Here is a 22,325-nt window from a genome sequence, read left to right on the forward strand (position 1 = left end):
GCACACATATGAGAGACAGGGAAAAAAAAATTAATATTACGTGAAGCAGGTGCATAAACCAATGGGGCAGTGATATTGATTTCACCTTATGCCTGATAATCACATCATTGTCACACAGTAGATCTGCCCAAACTGCAGCTGAGTCCTGGCCATTTAGTGGCAATGCAGCCTCTTTGTTCTTTGTAGTTACATTTCTTATTTTGTGGTTTGTCTATTTGAGATTTGTAGGCTTGGAGGTTTTGGAAAGGGCTGCTCATCAGTGGTGCACGAATTCTGAATCAGTAACTCACAATAGGTGTAAATTGACAGAACAATCTTCTAAACTTTAGCAGTGGTCCCAAGCTTCCATAAGATTCACTATGTCCTGCAGAAAAACTCAAACACCCCAGGCGTAGACCAATCACCATCATTTTCTGTAATCATACATTCTTACATTCATACAGACACAATTTAGATAGATGGTGAATCACTTAGATTCAAACATAACTACTGGGAGGAAAAAAAAACTGCCCTTTCCCTTTGTCTGAGAGGAACATTTCTATTCAGCTTTCACTTGGTGAGTCCAACCATATGAAGAGTGCTGCTAAATTGCTACCAATTTAGGATTGTTCAAGGCAGTTTTCTACTGAGGACTGGATGAGGTGCGTTTCACTTGTGGTTCTTCAAAGGCCTAATGTACACTTAAAGGCATGGTGTACACTCAGTAATCAATCATACTATGCTCTTATTACAATTTACTGGTGCGTTATCTCATCAATACAGAAGATTCTAGAGAAAGGCGGCTAAATATTGTCCGATTGGCACTCACCTTGACTAGGGAAGGGTGGTTGTCCTCCTTCAAACAGAGAAGATTAAGGCGAGATTTAATAGCGGTTTTCCAAATCATGAAGGGTTTTGACTGAGTAAGTAGGGATAGACGGTTTCCACTGACAACGGGGCTGGTAACTAAACGACACTGATTGGCAACAGTATCAAAGGGGAAATGAGGTGAAATTCAGGCCATCGTGGTATGAACAGGCTTGATGGACAATTTGGTCTTTACCTGCCCATCGGTATTGTATATTTGCATGCTTGTAAGCGAGAAAATTAAGCAAAATGTCATAATCAGTACCTGCAATGTGGAAACCACCTCATCCCCGATCTCTTTGGTGGACACAATATAGCGGAACATACGCTCAGGGTCAATTATGGTGTCTTCTTTCTCCCAACGGACAATGATGGGCTTCTCTCCGTGTGCAGTGCAGCTGACTTCTTTCTTCTGCCCCTGAGTTGCCAAGGTGGTGTTTGGGTATGACGTGATCATGGCAGGGACTGAAAAAACAAAAGCGTAAAGTGGTCAATCTGAGTCTCGGTGAAGGGCTGACCTCAATGTGCAACACCCTGGGAGGATGCAAATATTGAACCACGATGATTAGAAATTCATCTTCTAACTATCATAGCAACAACCAGCATTTGCATAGTGCTTTTAATATAGAAAAACAAGGCAACTATTAATCAGGGCTGTGTCAGGAAATGTCCTTGACCTTATGGCAATGTAACTCTCCCTATTTGTACACCCCTACTGCATATCATCACCTTATAACACATCCATCAAAAATGCCTTGCTCACCTTTTCACTCTCAGACACCATTCTCCTGATGACTTATGTTAATCGGCTCCACACTAGTTGGTGAATTTAAAACTGTGACACAGCTGGTTTCTTTGCTGGAGAGAGTTTATTGACTTAGTCGACACTACTTGTGGAGAGGATGTTTCCTCTTGTGGGAGACCCTAGTACTAGGGGGCCACTGTTGAAAAATAAGGGGTCACCCATTTAGGACAGAGATGAGGAGAAATTCTTTCTCTCAGAGGGTCGTGAGTCTTTGGAACTCTCTTCCTCAAAAGGCAGTGGAAGCAGAATCTTTGAATATTTCTAAGGCAGGACTAGATAGAGTCTTCATAAGCAAGGGGGTAAAAGGTTATCAGGGGTAGACAGGAATGTGGAGTTGAGTTTGAAATCGGATCAGCCATGATCTTGTTGAATGGTGGAGCAGGCTCGAAGGGCCCAATGGCCTACTCCTGCTCCTAATTCATATGTTTGTGCTACTTCCCATTTATAATACCCATCACCTATTTAACAATGTAATTGCCCTTAAACCTTAACAATGTGATTTCCATTAAACCTTAACAATGTAATTGCCATTAAATCTTAGCAATGTAATTAATAAGACATTGACAACCTGTATTCATAATAAAGATTCATTGTTACTGGGGGTGACAGACATTGTATCCTACAAATATATTTTTCCAAAGGAGGTTTCCTCCCTATCTTTCTTTCTGATGGGTGATCTCCATTTCAGGTACCAATCATGGGTACAGATGGCAGATGGGTTACCTGCTCCCTGAACCCGATGAGTTTGATTACTTAGAACAGTGCCAATATATTCCAGGGTGTCCCAACCTCCACTTTTCTTTCCTGGTAAGAAAGCAGCAGGCTTGTCTTTGGCAGCCACTGCATTTGACCTGACTAGCTCGGAGAACTTATTGAAACATAGCCAAGAGTAATTAAAGAGCAAGTGACTGACCTTACAATAACATTAGCGACAAATAGAGCTGAAGAAGGGAGACAAGAGTTCTCGCAATTGTCTCTGGGTTTCGGAAGGAGAATCGCAAACAAAGTTCTTGTTCTTAACTGACCCTCTGTTGGAAAGGGCAGCACTGGGCTCTGCTGTCTCCATTCATGGTTGAATAGCCTGTTGGCACTCGCTGTCCAGGCTTAAATCTGAGCAAGAGCCACAAGACCGATTTGCAACTATGAAGCAACTTATCCTGTTTCTCAAGCAAAATTCCAAAGCACTTCACCAGCAACAAATGATTTTGAAGGGTATTTGTTCCGTGCACAGCAAGGTCCCACAAAGAACACTGAGAATAAATGAAAGATCAGTGGGTGATGTTGGTTGAGAAAAGTTTATTGTCCAGGAGAATTTGCTGCACTTTTTTCAGTTGTACCGTGGATCCTTAACATTCACCTGAGCTTTAGGCTCAAGCCTTCCAGATCCTGAATTTGACACCTCACCCAAGGAGCAGCACCTCTGAAAGAGCAACACCTCTTCGGTGTGAGGCACAAGTGTCAGCTTTTTACAAGTCTCATGTGATGGAATCTCCTGTTGCTTCGATGGATTGGCGTTCGGCATGTAAAAGAAAACGGTTTACAGTCGAGGTTGATGTTGTCTCATGTGTGACGTTAGACCAAGTCTCAATCTGCGTAACCGATTGCAAACGCTGCCCATGAAGTCAGTGTTGGAGGGATGGATGGAGGCATTGGCTTTGCGCCACACATACTTGCCCTGAAGGCACTTGACTCTGTTCTCCTCAAATATTAAAATCGCTTGATGAGAGAGACTTCTCCATTTGGGTCTGTCCAGAGCTGTTTCTTTCTCATGTATTGTGATCCAGCTTGCAAGTTTTGAGGCTGGCTTTCAGATTGTCTTTACATCTGAGTTTGGGACCTCCTGTGGTGCGGGTTCCCGTGCTCAGCCGGCTGTAGATTACTGCCTCTGGGTATGCAGGAGTCCTCCCTGTGAACCACATGACCGACCCAGCGGAGCTGAGCTCTGATGAGCATGCTCTCGATGCCAGGTATGCAGCACTTTGCAAGAACCTCGGCGGATGGGATCTTGTCCGGCCGCCTGATGTTGCAAATGGATCTCAGGCAGTGAAGATGGAATGCTTCTTAGTGATGCTGGTACATTCTCCAAGTCTTACACCATAAAGAAGTGGGTTAGAATTTTACGTTCCGCGGGCGGGCAGCCCGACTTGAGCGGGTGTAAGATCGCACGAGATGACCTCGGGCGAGTTACGGTTGGTGGACGGGCCAATCGGCCGGGCGGCCTTTACATTTTTGATGAAACCTCATCTGAGGGCAGGGATGAAATCTCCGTTAGGATATAAAATAAAAAGAAATATCTGGGGACTGTTTTTTTTAATGAGATCTGCTTTCAGGTGCTTGATTGTCCTGCATGGACATTTTTCGCAGCAATTTTGGGCTTTCTTTTATTATTCGGAGGCCTGCAGCTCCCTGGGGGCAGCTGTCAGCCCTGCAGCGAGCTCAGTGGAAGCGCTCACCAGCACCCGTGGTGACATTGGCGTCCGCCCTCTTCCTATCACCGCCGGCAGTGCTGATCCTTCCTTAGGGTGCGTTTCACGCTGGCTGGCAGTTAATTGGTCAGGCAGTGTGAAATCGCGATCGGGGAGTTGATCGCGGTCAGGGGCTCGTTTCCCGTCTGTTCCTGGGCCCGCCGATCACTCCCCTGAGGAGCGCAAAACTTAGGCTGTGATGCAAGAGCACCTGCCTCATAGATTTTGTTCTCTGTTCTGAGACAAACTCTATGATCTTTTCAAAGGCTGTGAGTGCGCCTGCCAAATGCTGAGCTTGCTTCTGCCAGGAGATGGTTAATTTTGTCACCCAGTGTAGTGTTATTGGAGAGGATACTGCCAAGATAATCAAACTTCTGTGTTGAATGGAAGAGCGTGCTGTTGATAGTGACTGTGGGGTCTTGGAGTTTGTAGCCATGGGCCAGGTTGATACAAGGTCTCTGTCTTCTTTAGCCTTATTGTCAGGCCAAAGTGTTCTGAGGCTAGGACAAAATGATCAACAAGCAGCTGAATGTCCTCTGGATATGTGCCATGAGAGTGCAGTTGTCCGCAAACAAGTGTTCACTCAGTAGCTATTCAGTAACCTTTGTACAAGCCTTGAGCCTTTGTATGTTGAAGAGGTCGCTTTCTGTCCTGAATTGAATGTGTGCCCCTGTGTCAAGTGTGTGCTGGAGCATGGCCAAAAAGTATATGTCAAATTGAGTTGGAGTCAATAGACAGCCCTGCTCGGTATCATTGGCGACAGGAAAGGCATCCAGTGATGTACCACTTTGTTACCACGCTGGCCATCATGCCATCGTGAAACAAGCTAATGACACTGATCATCTTTTCAGGACAACTATATTTGTACTGAACCTTCCACAGGCCTTCCTGGTCAGGCCAACGAACACCATGTGGAGGTCTTTATTTTGTTCTTGGGACTTTTCTTGAATTTGATGTGCTGCAAAGATCATGTCCACTGATCTCTGTCCCGTATGGAAGCAATCTGTGATTCTGGGTACACAGAGTCAATGAGGTGAGTGACAATCCGATTAAGAATAACTCTTGCAAGAATTTTTCCTGCTGTTGAAAGAAATGATATTCCATGATGATTGCCACAGATGGACATGTACCTTTCTGTTTGTAGAGATGATTTATGGAGGCATCCTTCCAGTCTTGGGGCACAGTGTCCCGGTTCCAAATTAGGTAGATGGTACTAGAGAGTTTCCTAACCACTTGCGTCCCTCCGTACTTGAATACTTCAGCTCCTGGCGACTGGCTCATAGAAAGCTGCATTACGGCCTTCGTGATTTCCACTTGAGAAGCATCGAGAGCAAGCTCTTCCAGAGTGTGGTGCTGTGGAAGTGACTCAATGGTATCATTGCACACTATGGATTGTTGGTTTAGGAGATTGCTGAAGTACTCTGCCCAATGGGAGAGAATCTCATGCCTATTTACTAGGAGCCAATCCATCTGCAGAGAGGATGTGTGTCACACCGTTAGTTTTGGGGCCACGGACTGATTGCAGACTGTTGTGTCGAGTCTTTTGGTCATTTTTATCAGCAGCTGCTTGAAGCTCATCAGCCTTGTTTTCCCACCATGGGTTCTTCATCTCTCTTGGTTTGGCATGCAGCACGATGATAGCTGGCACTCAATGCTACTGATTTCTTGTCGGGTATATAAGATCTGTGAGCATCGTACACTTGGTCTAGAAGCTTGCCTATGCCTTGGTCATTGTTGTCGAACCAGTCTTGCTGCTTCCATTTAATAAATCCGAGGACCTCAGATGCTGTGCTGCAACAACACATGAACTTTTTCCAAGAACCTTCAATGACAATATTGTCCTTGGGGATATCAGCAATTCCTGTGGCTAGGCTGTGTTCCAGTAGGTGTCTCTTGGCCATTCTTTAAGAACAGCTACATCAAGCTTCTTTCGTTGTTTGATCCTGTGTAGAGACGCCTTCGATTTTATCTTCAAAGACACAATATTCCTGGCAAGCCGATGGTCAGACCAGCATTCTGCACCTCTAAGGGAGCGGGTAGAATGCACATCCTTCAGATCTCTCTGTCGTACAATAACATAGACCAACTTGTGCAAGTGTTTGGATCCGGGGTGCATCCATATTGCTTTCAGTTTGTTTGCTTGCTGGAAGGCTGTGTTTGAGATGGTTAGGTCAAACTCGCTGCACTTAGAGAGAAGGAGCTGGCCATTGGCATTTGCTCTACCAACACCGTGGTGTCCTAGTATTCCTCTCTGTGTATTACAGTTTGTGTCCACTCGGGCATTGAAATCACCAAGAATAATGCGGTTATCCTGGTGGGATACTCTTCTAATTACCTTGCTGAGGTCATCATAGAATTCTCCTTGACCTCATCTGTATGTGTCATTCTTTGAGCATAGGCGCTAATGAATGTTGCATGTTGGTCACTGGTAAGACTAAAGCAAAGAACTGTTGTTGGGAAGCAAGTCAAGCTGGCGTGCTAGTTCAAATCGAATGGCAAAGCCCATGCCAGACTCTCAAGGTTGGTCCTTGGACTGGCCACTGCTGTAGAATATGTGGCCTGAACCAACCTCCTCAAGTTGAAACTCCTCAGCGAGTCTTGTTTCGCTTAGGGCGTCTATCAATGTTGTACCTGCCCAGCATTCTGGCTATGCGGGTTCTTCTGCACTCTGGTCTCATATTATTGTCCAGGAGTGTTCTGACCTTCCATGAACCGAGCTTCATATGGTGACTAGTAGTCTTGTTCTTTACATTTAGGCCGTGGTGAATGGATGACCAGCCAGGAGCGGTAACCTGGCAGGTGCAGGGGAGAGCAGGCTGTGTTTAGGGTTCCTTTTCTTCCCCTTCCCTGGATTGGGGAGGGCAGCACTGCAACTGAAAAGGTCTGCTCTGTCACCTCAGGAGATATGAACTCCACATCTGCCCACACCTTTGGAGAGTGACTGTCACTGAGTGACCCTGAGACCTCCTGTGTGCATGCCTGAACACTGCCAGTAGTGTCCCCTACCTGCCCCGGTTGTCACTTCCCATCGCCATAGGACTTGGTGTGTCGGATGTTTTGGTTGATGACTTGCTGGAACAGCCTGCATGTTGAGTACTTTTAAGGGGATGGAGTTTATGCAGAGCCTCTCCCACTCTCTCGTCCAAGGCAGCCAATAATGCACTGGTTCAATGCCACAAGCGTAGCAGCTGAATAGATGCGGGTTTGATTTTGGAGTTGTTCTCCTCCGAGATGAGCTGCTGAACAATCTGAAGAGCCTGTCCAGTCTGTTCGCACTATTTGTGATCATCCATACTGTCAGCTGATATATACCTTGCCAGTTAACCCAAAGCTGGGGGTTTTGAAATCAGAGTTGCCTTCTCCCAGGTAGACTGCTAATTAAGACTGACAAGCCCAACCAACCTGGGACTGTTTGGCTTAGAGGAGCCAAACACTTGTCTTCACACGCTTGCCCACAGTTCTAAACAGGAACAGCACATGAAGCCAGGCAGTAGGAGTTTGATGAGGAGAGCCTATTTGAGACACTGACTATAGAGGCTTTTTAGAGATGAAGAGCATCTCAACTCTCTTCACATCCCAGTCCTTCCCAACCCTCTGGACCCCCAATCATGCCTCATGTCCTATAGTGTTATCAATTGGGTAATTGGTGAGTGTTTTAAAACTGGGTCCTTCTGTCTTGGTCTCTAGGCATGGTTCCTAGGCTGACTGTGGACATTCTCTGGTGTCTGCTTAACACTTGTTTATTAGTACTACTTCTAAACAGGTTACATGTATTAGGCATGATGCCAACCACTCTCTCTCCCCAAGCGAGTCTAACACATGACTGACTTATGTCAGTGGTACCATCAGCACCTATGTCATACATTAGCATACCCCATCTGTTAACCCTTTATACTACAGTGAACAGGTAGGGAGGGGTGGGTGGTATGATGGCTGGGAACCTGTATTTTGGCATGTGTAATTAGAGAAAAGAAAGATTCTGATCCTGCAGCTATTCTGTCATTGCTGGGGTTTTGAACAAAATTGCAGCTCCAGAACCTTACAGCATGCAGTTATGGGCTTGACAGCTTGTTAGTTTACTCTGGTTGTCAGGGCTCAGGCAGTGAAGGTTCTTTTGATTTCAGCTTTGTAATATCCTGCTGTTTTCTTGTCTTCTTTCAGGAAATCTTTGCAACTTGCCATGATTTCCCATCGTAGCCTGTCGCTTGGAATCACCTACCACTGCATCACTTCTCCCTACACTCTACAGCATCGCTGGCACTTTCTCCTCAGGATTGACTCGCAGGCTCCCACGGGCTTGCAGGAATCTTACCAGGAACTTGGCATGAGCGCTTGATGATTCCTGACCCATGGGATGAGGATAGGGTTATTGCAGGGCTGGAGCTGTGGGCCTGAGTTCCACCCCCAATTCTGCAGGAGGAAACAAAAACAGAAAGCGCTGGAAAAACTCAGCAGGTCTGGAGGGAAACAGAGTCGAGACCAATGTGACTCTTCTTCGGAACTTCTGGGGGAGGGAATTTCAGCCCAAAGTACTGGCAGTGGGGGTGGGGAGGGGATGGTCTATCAGATCAGGGCTGGCATTGCTGTGAATCCACTTTCAACACCGAACACTCCTAGATTAGATGTGGCAAATCTCCTGAGAAAAGCTTCCTTGACTCTGCCCAACGGTGGTACCATAACCCATACTCAAGAGTTCATCCATTGCTGCATGATTTGGGAGATTGTCAGTTCTGTGCTTAATTATGGATAGGTTTGTACTGTTCCCTCTAGACCCAGGCTCAGTTTACCCTCAGACATTTCGATAGTAGATAGAGGAAACTTTCCTCTCATCGGTCTGGGCTGGATCTCTGAGGTAAGAGTACACAGCACCATCAAAAGTCACTGAATGGCGCCAAATTAGCATATTCAGCCGACTTCTTTGCTGGACTTCCATGACAACATCTGCAAGAATCAATAAACAAATTGCTTTCTTGCAGTGTTGCCACAGCAACAGAGAAGCAAACCAAAGTTTGCAATTATGCAACCAAGCCTCCTTGATTGACAGAGCAAGGCTGACTACAGTTCCATCAAAATCACATCAAAGAATATCGGCTGCATTACCAGAATTTGATTATTACTTCACCTGCCGAATCCCAATAATTTTCTTTCAAAATATTAAAATGTTCATATATGTTCAAACAGCACAGGAGGAGGCCATTCAGCCCACTGTGCCTGTGCCAGCTCTTTGAAGGAGCAGTTGTGTTCAGTTCCGCACCACTGCTGGTTGTCAATAATCCAGTGAGTTCCTCATCCTCAAGTGTCTGTCCAACTCACTTTTCAAATTATTTGTAGAATCTGCTTCCACTGCCTTTTCAGGTAGAGTCCCAGATCCCAACAATAAAACTCAGAGTGAAAATGTTTCTCTTCTCTCCTCCAGATCTTTTGCTAATGATTTTAAATCCATGGCCTCTGGTTGTTGCCCCACTCGCCAGAGAGGATAGCCTTTCTCTAACTACTCGATCGAAACCTCTCATCATCTTGAAGACCTATGTTAAGTTATCTCTTAACTTGCTCTGTTACAAAGAGAAATATCCTATCTTTTCCACCTCTCCTCATAACCAAAGTCCCTCATCAACCTTATCTTTTTTACTGATTGTGCTGGGCTCCCACATCATTGAGCATAGGGATATTTGTGGAGCATCCTCCTCCAGTCAGTTGTTTGATTGTCCACCAACATTCACGACTGGATGTGGCAGGACTGCAAAGCCTAGCCCTGATCCGTTGGTTGTGGAATCGCTTAGGTCTGTCCATCACTTGCTACTTATGCTGTTTGGCACACAGGTAATCCTGTGTTATAGTTTTACCAGACTGACACCTCATTTTTAGGTATGCCTGGTGCTGCTCCTGGCTTGCCCTCCTGCATTCTTCATTGAACCAAGCTGATCCTCTGGCTTGATGGTAATGGTAGAGTGGGGGATATGCCAGGCCATGAGGTACAGATTGTGTTCGAGTGCAATTCTGCTGCTGCTAATGGCCCACAGCACCTCATGGGTGCCCAGTCCTGAGTTGCTAGATCTGTTCGAAATCTATACCATTTAGCATGGTGGTACTGCCACATAACATGATGGAGGGTATCTTCAATGTGAAGGCAGGACTTCATCTCCACAATGACTGTGAGGTGGTCACTCCTACCAATACTGTCATGGACAGATGCATCTGCAGCAGGCAGGTTAGTGAGGATGAGACCAAGTAGGTTTTTCCCTCTTGTTGGTTCCCTCACCACCTGCCGCAGACCCAGTCTAGCATCCTGAAGTGTTTTTTTTTATTTTGCTTTGTGCTTAGTGAATGTTTATTTTGCAAATGCAAGCCAGGTGAAAAGGCACAGAGGCCTGTGTTGCTGGGTTTCAGATTTCTTTGTTTTGCCTTCATCATTTTGGAGAGTCCTCGCGAGTGCAGGATGTATAAAAAGCGCAAGCAATGAAACCTCTTAAAACAAGGTTGAATCAGTGTCACCGTGCCAACCATTTCGTTTTCCTAGCTCACTGTTGGCCAAAGAATCACGGGGAATAAGATAGAGTAGCAACGAGGACATGGACGATCATAGAGTTATGTGTCCCTTTTTGGCCTTCAGGTCGCTGGTGAGGAGCAACCGGGTGGCCCCTTGAAGCCAGCACCCATTACCGCACTGGCGCAGGCCTTTCTGCTGCTACTGTTAGCTTTGTTCCCTGGTGTCCAGGTGCAACATCCTGTCAAAGTGCAGGAGGAAGTCAGCCCTGTAATTTTATGAACACCCTCCAAAGCCCATTGGGCCTCCACTGAATTAGCAGCAACTCGCCCAAATGTTATCTCACTTATTTAGTAATTGTATCTGTTTGGATTTGCTTCAGAGGTTCAACATCAGTGTCCAATAATAGAGAAGTATTCCCAAAATATTTATTTGATATTCCCATTGACCTACATCTCCCATTGAGTTCCAGAAGAAGAAGGTTGAATTTATGAGTGGCGTCGGGCTCTGGTGGTCAGGGTAGAAATCGGGGCCCGAGCCCACACTCACCAGCCATGGCACCTGCTTGGCAATTTTACGACAGGCAGCCTCCTGATTGACTGCCTGTAGGCCCACCGTCCAGGGCAGGCTCTTGACGCTGCTGGCCCCATACCAGGCCCAGCTGCCCTGATGCCACCAGAAGAGGCGATTGCTGCTGAGGAACGCGGGAGGACTTGGAGCCTCCGAGAGGCAAATTAAAGACAAATTAAACACTGGGCCAAGGGCTGACGGGCAAACACCATCGCAGAGGTTGTGGGCCTATGGGTGCTGCTCTCCTTGCCCATGACTCCCTCTTTGCCAATTGAGGCCCTCCCCCAAAGAACAGCAGGGAGGCCGTCTCCAGTTAGCTTGCTGCCGCCGTACCCGGTGGGGTTCACCCCACTGCTATCAGTAAATTTCAATAGCAACATAATGTAGCCCCTAATTGGGCCTTTAATTATGTAAATTAGCCTCTCTGCATCCAGTCCCACTGTTGGTAAAGTGCCCAATGGTGGGGCCATATCAGGGAGCCCATTTGACCGCGATTTTACTTGGTCTCCATGCCTCCCTGGGGCCGGTAATATCCTGGCCATAATCCCCACAACACACCCACAGGGACACATACTGACACACACACACACACAGAAAGACAGAAGCACGCACACAGACATACACAGACAAAAGCACACACTCACACAGGCACAGACACACACAAAAACACCTGAACATGGCCCCAAAGTGCTCTGCAGCTAATTAAATAATTCGGAAGTCAAGTCACTGTTGTAACGTAGGAAATGCAGCAGCCAGTTTACCCACGGCAAGATTGCACAACCAAAATCCCGTAACCTTTGTTTATTGGTGTTGGTGAGGAATAATTCTTGGCCAGGGCACAAGGGAGAATGTTTTTGTTCTTCTTCGGATAGTTTCTTGGATCTTTTATGTCCACCTGAATAGGCAGACTTGGCCTTGATTTAAAACAAAAGATGGCACCTCTGACACTGCAGCATGCTTTCAGTACTGCACTGAGAATGCCAGTCTAGATTCTGTGCTCTAATCTCTAGAGAGGGGTTTATACCTACGACCTTCTGACTAAGAGGAAAAGGTGCTACCAACTGAGACACTAAATTAGCATTATGAATTGGCACTTGAGAAGGTCATTGGATTCGTGAGGGCTGCCACAGTATTAACCTATTGTGCAACAACTTACGGAAGAATCAGCCTTCTGTATGTTTAACACTGAAAACATTTAGATAATGGGTGACACACTTGATCTTTCTGCTTAATGCTTTGCACATTAATACTGTAGGTCTATCAAACATTTCAAAGAAGCAGTGTTGTTCCTTTGTTATGGCTCCCTATATACAAAATATGGGTATGTAAATCTCCTTTTCTGTTCAGAGTTTAGTGGTTAGAGAAGGCATGCAAGACACCAAATAAATCTTTAGCGTACTTGACCATTAAACTGAATGGTTTTCGTGCTCGCAATTCTTCAAGGTGTGCTTAGGCTCCTGTATACAACAAGGTAATGTGTGTAAATGTTCATCCTGGGGAAATGTAGCCGGCAGTAATTGACATGCTGACGGCTTTAAAAAAAAAAGCAGAGATTTACTGGAGTACTCAAGGGTAAATTTAAGAGATGTGCAAGGAGTACATTTTGGGTTACTGCTGCCTCTGATGCCACTTTCACACGGTTGGGAGATGCAGGGAACTGGGGTTTTTAAATAAAGCTGGTCAGGTTAGTAAGAATCCAACTCTATTGAACAAAAAATATCCCAGGATCTATCATTTATCGTAAATCTTATTTACACAGTTACTAATCTTTCACATACCCCTGAGCTGTTACGAATATTGTCCAAACCTTTCATAAAAGTAAAACTAAATTCAGTGGTGGTGGGTGTCTCTCCTGCTATTATCAGAGGTGTGACTTCAATCTTTAAGACTGCACGCACATCATTATGGTATGAATCTCCCCGGCCATATTTAAATTATCAGTGCTTCACTGAGAATTGTATCAGAGATTTCCCTTTTTATGTCCTGTGTAATGAAACCATAAATCCATTCTTTATAAACAACGTTTGTACACACACAGGAAATCTAACTCCCCCCTCCACCCCCACCCCCATAAAAGAAATATCACATTTGGGTCACAATTGGCAAATTTCCAAACATTTTGTACTTCAGCCAGTGGAAAGCACTCTATTGCTGATCTAAATTGTAAAAACCAAAGGACTGAAACGCACAGTCCTGCTCTCAATAGCCTCACACCAGGCCATGACTGAATTAGCACCATGGTTCCTTAGTACAAACAATGGCCCAAAAATAGCTGTCAAAATAGCAGCGAGGCTAATGCTGCTGCTGTTACTTAAGTGCAAATACCACAGAAACTTCAGGCAACACCAGTTGCATGTTTAAATTCAGAAATCCAAAAGTTGTTGTCAAAGATGCCCCTCGTCACCTTCGCAAAAATGGCATCTTGCTGTCTGACTCACCAGGATGGAGCCAAGGAAGAAAAGATTGGATGAATAGAGAAGAGACAGAAAGGAAAAATGGAATGAAGGTAGTTTACTTTGATCTCCAACAACAATTAAAATCTGAAGGACTGAGACTCCATAGTATTTGTACTGTAGATATCAACTAAATCCATCACAGGAAGTTAAATCAAGTAAGTTCAAGTCCACTTGGCCTTCTATCAATGTGGTACGTATTAAAATCTACCAGTCAACCACTCTGGCACTGAAAATGAACTATTAAAAGTGTGGAGTCTCATTCTTTCAGGTTTTAATTATTGTTGAGGATTGTTTTAACCAGATTTTTTTTCACTTTATCCTTGTCACTATTTTTTCTCTCTTAATCTAATCCATTATTTATTTATTTTTCTTTATCTAATTTGACACTGAATTCACCATTTTAAGTTAGAAAAACTACTACTCGCATTTATATAACATCCATAATGTGGTAGAAAGTCCCAAGGCATTTCTCAGAAGCATTATCTAGTACAATTTGATGGCCATACAGGGAGATGTTAGGGCAGGTGACCAAAAGCTTGGTCAAAGAGATAGGTTTTCAGGAGCATCATAGAGAGACTAACCTTTAAGCAGCACAAGGTCCACATGATCCTACTCTACACTGAGAAAATTTGTGTGCAGTGGAGCAGAGAAGGCAGCAAAGGAAACTGTGATTGAGCAATAACTACCATGTACTAATAGACTGAGGTAGAGCTAAGTCAGCTTCTACACTAGCAAAGAAGATCCCTGACTTGGACCTATATCGCCATTCCTTCACCGTCGCTGAGTCAAAATCCTGGAAGTCCCTCCCTAACGGCATTGTGGGTGTAATTCCACCACATGGATGGCAGCAGTTCAAGAAGGTGGCTCACTGCAACCTTCTCAAGGGCAATTAGGGATGGGCAATAAATGCTGGCCTAGCCAGCAACGCCCACATCGTGTGAAAGAATAAAAAAAGGAGAGACAAACTGCAACAGGGATGAGAGACTGCAGAGAAAATTGCTGTGGTGACACGCATCCATTTGACTTGGAATGAAGTCAGGATTCAAACCTGTGACTTTTACACAAATATAAAAGCATGGCAGCTTAATGAAAGCCTCTCCATATGTCTTCCATAGGTAAAGCTGAAACCATGATCTGACATTCATCTCAGTCCCTCTGTTCCAGTTATACCTTACGCGAATTTAGCAACTGAATTATTCCATATAAAGAGAAATGTAAATGATTAATTAGAACAATAACTTATATTCATATAGTGTCTTTAGTGTAATGAAACATTCCAAGGGGCTTCACGCACCCCATCCACCACAATAAACATTCACTCCCTCCACCATCACGAACTGTGGCAGTAATGTGTACTAGCTACAAGATGTAGTGCAGCAACTCACCAGGGCTCCTTAGACAGCACCTTCCAAACCCACGACTGCTACCATTTAGAAGGACAAGGGTAGCAGACACATGGGAACACCACCACCTGGAAGTTCCTCTCCAAGTCACTCACCAACCTGACTTGGAAATATATCGCTGCTCCTTCACTGTCGCTGGGTCAAAATCCAGGAACTCCCTCCCTAACAGCACTGTGGGTGCACCTACACCACATGGGCTGCAGCGGTTCAAGAAGCCAGCTCACCACCACCTTCTCAAGGGCAATTAGAGATGGACAAAAAATGTTTGCGATGTCTACATCCCATGAAAGAATAAAGAAGGGAGTACAGGTACAGTGCCTGAAAACCAGCAACCTTGGGACCGAGCCCACACTGGATTTTGGATCTTGCCGGCTCTCAGAGAAAAAAAATTAGAACCTTAATTCAATTAATAGGAGACAAACGAAATCAATTGAGTAAGTTTTTTTTTTACAAATACATAATAGTAAAGAAATAACGTTTGAAAAAGATTAAATAATAAGGTAAGTAAGGCTGGTGGGTGTGGTCAGGTCTGGCGGATCAGTCAGGTGAGGGCCACTCAAAGCGCAGGAAAAGACTGATGCGCGAAGCTGATATCTAGTCCAGCGTGCCACCAGATGAATGCAGCACCTGGTCCATTGTCCCGGTAAGTTATTTTACTCATTTAGTAACAATTGAAATTGATGTATGGCAGCTTATAAAAATGTCCGGCGTTCAGACAATTCCGGGTTTCGGACAGCCAAATTTAAGATACGGCTTGTCCCGCAGGCGGGATTTTCCGGCCCCTCCGAAGTCAATAGACTTTTGAATGGCTCGCCTCACTGTACGTGCATTGCAAAACAAAATAGGACACCGAACCACAAAAGGAGATATTAAGTCAGGTGACCAAAACCTCAGTCAAAGAGGTAGGTTTTAAGGAGTGTCTTAAAGGAGGAAAGCGAGGCAGAGAGGTGTAGAGAGGGTATTCCAGAGCTTGAGGCCTGGAGAGCTGAAGGCACAGCCACCAATGGTGGAGCAATTATAACTGGAGATTCACGAGGCCAGGAGGAGTGCAGTTATCTCGGAGGCTTGTGGGGCTGGAGGAGTTTACAGAATTAGGGAGGGCCAAGGCCATGGAGGGAGTTGAAAACAAGGATGAGAATTTTAAAATCAAGATATCACTTAACCGGGAGCCAATGTAGGTCAGCGAGCACATGACTTGCTGTGAGTTAAGACACAGGCACAGGATAACCTAAAGTTTACAGAGGGTAGAATGTGGGAAACCAGCACCAAGTGTCTTGAGGTAATGAAGGCATGGGTGAGGGTTTCAGCAGAAGATGAGCTGATACAGGGCAAAGTCGAGTGATGTTATGGAGGTAGAAATAGGTGGGAATAGTCTAATAAAGTCAATGTAAGAATTCCGAAATGCTACAGATATTGTGGGGCAGGTGCACTCTGGAGCTGCGCTGACTTCTTAATGAAATTCCAATGGATAGCAGAGAAAAATAGGGCAGGGAGCTGTTCCACTCAGATGGCACGTTAAATTAAGGGATGGGAATACAACATATGTCCCTTTTCAACTTCCTACTCACAATTACATGACTTACTGTGCCTTTTAACTTTATCATCTGCAAATATGGGTATACAATATTCTATACTTTCATCAAAACCATTGATATATGTGGTAAAAAGCACAGTACAGACCCAGCATTTGCTGTCCCCTGCCTGTCAACAACAAATTACCAACCCCTATCACCAAGTTACCTCTCAATTTGGATGACTTTTATTTTTGCTAATAATCTCACGCTTTATCAAATGCCTTCTGCATTTAGGAAATATCCATATATGCTCCCCCATCCATCATGTTAGTGACCTAACAAGTACCTTGGGTCATTTATATGTTGACGGTTGAACAGTAGCTTTCAAAGTTACAAAAATATTTAAAAGAGAAAAAAAATTCCGTGGATTTTCAGGTGCGTGGAACTAACTGGATTTCTCTTTGAGCGAGACAGTGCAGCCTTGATGGGCCAAATGGCCTCATTCTGTGCTGCAGGATTCTATGATCCACCCTTGGTAAAAGCCTAATGCAGGACGAAGGAGTAAGCAAGATAGGTGCAGCTGTAGGCCTCTCGGGCCTCTGGCTGCATGTGGGGCCTATGACATAGCTGTCCATGGAAATCTATTAGAAGATTCAGGAAAAGGCAGGGACACTTTAACTTGTACATTGGTCCTATCTGGAAACCTGTGGCCTGTCAAGGAGCTCTCATAGACCCCAGTGATTGTCTGGAGTCTCAGAGCAGCACCATACTCTTCAGGCACTCACTACATTTGAGAGTAAGGCCTACCCTGTCATATTTTCAGGTCTTGGAATGCCTTGTGCCTACCGCAGACACAGGTCAAGTTTCAGTTTCCAAGGAAAGCCCTGAAAATCCTGGGTAACAAATAAGAGACATAGACCCAATGGTCCCTTTTTCCTGATCTTTGCTCCTGGGATAATGGCCTTTCCTAGGGTTAGGAATCAGGAAATTCCACCTCCATTATTAGACTGGGAAAATTAGATCATGAGTAGCAGGTTTCAATGGACAAGAGGCCTTTTGGAACTCAACTTTTCTTATGTTCTTGTAAACAGATGGAGTTGCCTGTCTTGGTTAAACAAGCTCTTCAAAACTGTTGACATTTTTGCTAATTTCACTTGCATGTTTTCAGGGTCATCCAATTACACAAAGGCCTCATTACTCACTTCCAGCTGTCTATTATTCTTTATATAACTATGTATACTGTTTATTCCATATATAACTTACTTTTGGTCACAAAACTACTATTTGTGTTTGTCAGTTACAAAATAATGCTTTTATTGGAATGCCCTCCTGTGAATTGTTTGACAATGTTATTGTGAAGTGGTCTTCAATTGATGTCACCTCCAGTCTACTTATATCTGCTGCTGACATTATTCCTATTTCCCTAGAAATTATAGGAGATATATAATTAAGCGACGACGTACCATTGTGAATTCCATAACTGATAATTAGAGACAGACCAGCTGAGGAACGAGGTGCACATTCCTTATGGGAATATGCTCTGTGGAGCTAGCTTGGTTCAGTTAGTCGCACTCTCATCATAAGGATGTGGAGTCAACCCCCACCCTAGGACCTGAACACATATTCTAGGCCAAAACTCAGGGGTGGAACGGATCCTGTGCTGCATTCCTTGAGGTACCACCTTTTGGATGAGATGTTGAACTGATAATGTCCTAGGATCTTTGCTACCCACTGATTTGTTCAGGTACTATTTGGAAAAGAGAAGAGTTCTCCTGGTGTCCTCACTATCATTGCTCCTTCAGTCAACATGGGCAGAAACATTGGTTGTTCATCTTGCTGTTAATGTCATCTTTTAGTCTATAAATCAGCTGTCATCTTGACCTACACTACAGTCGGTGGAATTCATGTATGTATGTGAAGTAGCTTGAGATGTGATTAAAAAAACACAAATTAAAATTTTCACAAAATATTTACAATAAGGCTTTAAAAGCATCTAGAGACCTTTACAATCAGAATCTATTCACCAATTTCACAACAGCTCCCCCACAGGTACATAAAGGACATGACAACGGAAGTGCAGCAGCAGGAGGCACGGCTGAAATAAGAGCCTACTCCAGTGAGAGCCCAAGGAAAGGTAAGACTGGTTTGCAGGAGCAGTTTTGCCATGCTGAGCTTTCACTGGACTGAGAGCACTGCTCTGTAGATATTCTTACCCTGAAGAAACCTAATAGTGCTATAGCCAGAACTTGCATTTACATAGTGGGTGCAATTTTCAACAGCTTCTTCAGCCTCCGATGTGACTAAGTTAGGGTCTTGAGCTCAAATGCCAGTTTAGCCTGTGTTTAGTGCGAGGCACCACCTTCTTAAAGCTGGTGAAGTACACACGAGGAACACCAGCTCAGAGGATCGCTACAGGGCTGATTGAGATTTAAATGATCTACTATTTAGCAGCCTTCCATCTCGCAAGATGATGGTTTGTGCCGTGGTGGTCTGCTCTGAGTTCAACAGCACCTGGTGGGGCTCAGGAGCCCCACTCTGGTATGACAGTCTCTGCTGCCTTTTCTGCAGAGTCAGACAGTGGGTTAAGAAGGTGCAGCATTCGTTAGCCTCTTTTTTTCCCAGGGCCCTCTCTTGGCCAGCTGAGCTTTCCTTTTCTGCTCATCTTTTCCAATGCCCCTCCATACAGTCAACTTCCAATGGTCACAACCATTGATGACTGTCTCCCAGTTGTCTGTGCCAATGTCCACCATCTTTGTTCTTGGAGGGGGGATATGGACACCCAACAGGTTGTGACCAAGTGGCCAGTTCACTCTGCAGAAATATTTTGGGTATGCAGCTGTCATCCACCGATGAATGTGGCCAAGCCAGCGCAGATGTTGTTGGCTTAGCAATAAGCATTTGCTGGTGGAATTAGCACCCTCCAGAACCTCTGAGTTGTTGACCTTGTCCTGCCAAGAGATGCTGAGGATATGTCTGAGACTGCGAGATGGGAACTGTTCAGCCTTTTCATCTGCCTCATTTGGTCTCACTGTCATAGAGTGCATTGAAGATTCAGGCTTGGTAGACTCGTAGTTTGGTGTTCTTTGGTGTTCAGATTGCTGTTGTTCGACACTCTCTTGGATGAAACAGCCACAAGTTTTGCAAATGCGCATGTTGATTTCAGTATCAAGTGAGAGATTGCGGTAATTGTAGAGCCTAGATATATGAAGCTATTAGCAATCTCCAGTGTCGCACTGTCAATGGATGGATGACAGGGTGGCAACATCCTGGAGATTTGTCTTCCTGATGCTGATGTTCAAACCAAACTCTTTGCAGGTGTGAAAGAGTCTGTCCATTTACTGCTGAAGGTGTTCCTCCGTATGGAATGCTAGTATGGCATCATTGGGGTAGAGTAACTCTCCGATGGTGTCTGAGAGCTCAGGTGGGCAAGGCTGACCAGCTTTCGGTCAGTTCTGGGAGGTAAGTAGACATGCTCTGTAAATAAACTGTATGCATTTTAAAAATATCTTTCACAGGATGTAGTCATTGCTGGCAAGGCCAGCATTTGTTACCTATCCCTAATTGCCCTTGGGGGTGGTGAGACATTTTAGAAGGCAGTTGAGAGTCAATCACATTGCTATGGATTTGAAATCACACATAGGCCAGACTAGGTAGGGATGGCAAATTTAGTGAACCAGATGGGTTATGACAGACGCAAAGCGATAAATATGTCAAAGAATGTCAGCGCCAGCACTCAACCTTGTTTGACCTTTCTGCGGATCTCAAAAGGGTTGTTGTGATAACTGGTCTTACCAATCCTGTTATCATGGAAAGAGAAGATCACACTGAACAGCTTCTGCGGCCAATTTTCTTCAGCGCCTTAAATGGGTTGCCTCTGCTCACATAGCTGAATGCCTTGGTGAAGAATTGATGAAGGCAATATATAGTGGTCTCCTTTGTTCACGGCATTTTTCCTATAATTGCCGGACTGAGAGGAGTGCTACTTAAATTATCTGCTGGTGTTCATTAAAGTGGCTGCATGACATCTTGGTGCGTGATGCTTCAACTAATGTCCCTTCCTAACAGTAACTAGCTAATTGGGCATAAGCAAGTCTTTGCTGAGCATTTCAAGTGCTAGTTCAAGGTATGTCACCTTTCCTAACTGCTGGAGGTCCGAAGAGGAGTTTTGAAACACATCGGGAGGCTATCTGGGACACTTTGTCAAGACTTCACCAACATTTTGGGCGGGGTTTTCCGGACCCGTCCGCTGCAGGGATCTTCCGGTCCCTCCACAAGTCAATGGACCTCTGGCTGGGGGGCTGCCTCGCCCACGGCGGGTCCCGCCCGTGACGGGGCCGGAAAATCCCGGCCTCTTTCAACATTTTTTCCAGAAATTTTCTGAGGTCTTCAGTCCTTGAGTCATTCTGAAACTTGCCATTGTGTGTCAGCCAGTGCACTCTCATTCCTTCAGTGAAAGTGGGTACGTAGAGCCTACATATACTGCTCCAGGAAAATTGATTCTCACCAAGGCTGAACCCGACTTATTTGTGCCTCCAGTTCCCACCAATACGGTTGACTCTAATGGCCTAGAAAGCCACTCAATTGTTTATGCAGAAGTCCACCACCTTCTCAAAGGCGACTATGGATGGGCAATAAATGCTGAATAAATGAATGAAGTTCTTTTATATAGTGCTTTGGATGTTTATGAGAGATGTACAATATGAATTCAAGCGCTTTCTCTACCATCCACTCCTGACCATTGACATATTATTTTGTTCCCCAACACACATTAACTTGTTGGAGTGTGGCTGTCCTGATGCATTTGGTTACCTCAGCTGGATGATCATTCCTTGTCTGTGATGCTAGACAGTGAGGAAGGAGTGAGCAGGCACCCTGGATTCATACACCCACCTGGTCCGTTCAGTTAGAATCTGAAGCAAACATGGGACCATCCTGGTTTCAGTTGTACCCTTGTCAGCGACCTTCCCAATTGAGCAATTGAAGCTCAATCCATAGTCCTACACATTACATATCGTGTTAATCAGCAGCACAGAGGGTGTTAATGATCTCATGCATTCAACTGCCTTGACAAGTGCAATTACAGAGCATCCAAACATTAACAGGAGCTACACTATGAACCATCATGCACTAGATTGCTTTTTAATGAGTTGACTACATGCAGGGGGCTTCCTAACACCTGTTAATCAATTTTCTCTTCTATCTATCTTCCCCCAAATTTCATTTCAAACACCATTGATGTATTAATGTTAAAACGATATCTATATTTCTTCAATTCGGTACCAAAAATAAATGGCAGTTGATCCGTTACAGATCAGACTAGAACAAAGACAATCAATCTCCCTGTATTCACAATGTCGTATTCACAACTCCTGCATTCATATAGGGGTTATTATTGCTCAGAAACTCAGTGTGCTATTTATAGCTAGAAAAGAATCACTGATCCATAAAGCATAAGGCCGCTGAAACATAATCAGCAACCTCCCTGCAATCACCTCATAAAGAACCCACAATGTCCTTTTTTGCAGATGGAAGCCTATTTGGTTGTGAACTCAAGGGCTGGGGGAGTTGGGGTGGCGAGTAGGGGGAGGTTCAATTTCAACCAAATCAGAATTCCGATGCAAAAAAATAGAAAAATACTGCAGATGCTGGAAATCTGGAACAAAAACAGAAAATGCGGGAAAAACTCAGCAGGTCTAGCAGCGTATGACCCTTACAGACTCGAAACATTAACTCTGTTTCTTTCTCCACAGATGCTGCCAGGCCTGCTGAGTTTTTCCAGCGT

The 22,325-nt window shown here is 44.7% G+C and overlaps 1 protein-coding gene across 5 annotated transcripts in view; it reads right to left on the reverse strand.

The window, feature by feature from the left end:
* Positions 1–22,325, reverse strand: part of LOC144691807 (cell adhesion molecule DSCAM) — a 545,084-nt gene that overhangs the window by 157,152 nt on the left and 365,607 nt on the right. For all 5 annotated transcript variants that reach the window (XM_078560312.1, XM_078560308.1, XM_078560310.1 and 2 more), the window contains exon 11: positions 1,112–1,311. In XM_078560312.1, coding sequence (XP_078416438.1) covers positions 1,112–1,311 — 200 coding nt within the window. The remainder of the gene's footprint in view (positions 1–1,111; positions 1,312–22,325) is intronic.

Source organism: Cetorhinus maximus, chromosome 16 (assembly GCF_964194155.1).
Source record: "Cetorhinus maximus chromosome 16, sCetMax3.hap1.1, whole genome shotgun sequence".
Lineage (NCBI taxonomy): Eukaryota > Metazoa > Chordata > Chondrichthyes > Lamniformes > Cetorhinidae > Cetorhinus > Cetorhinus maximus.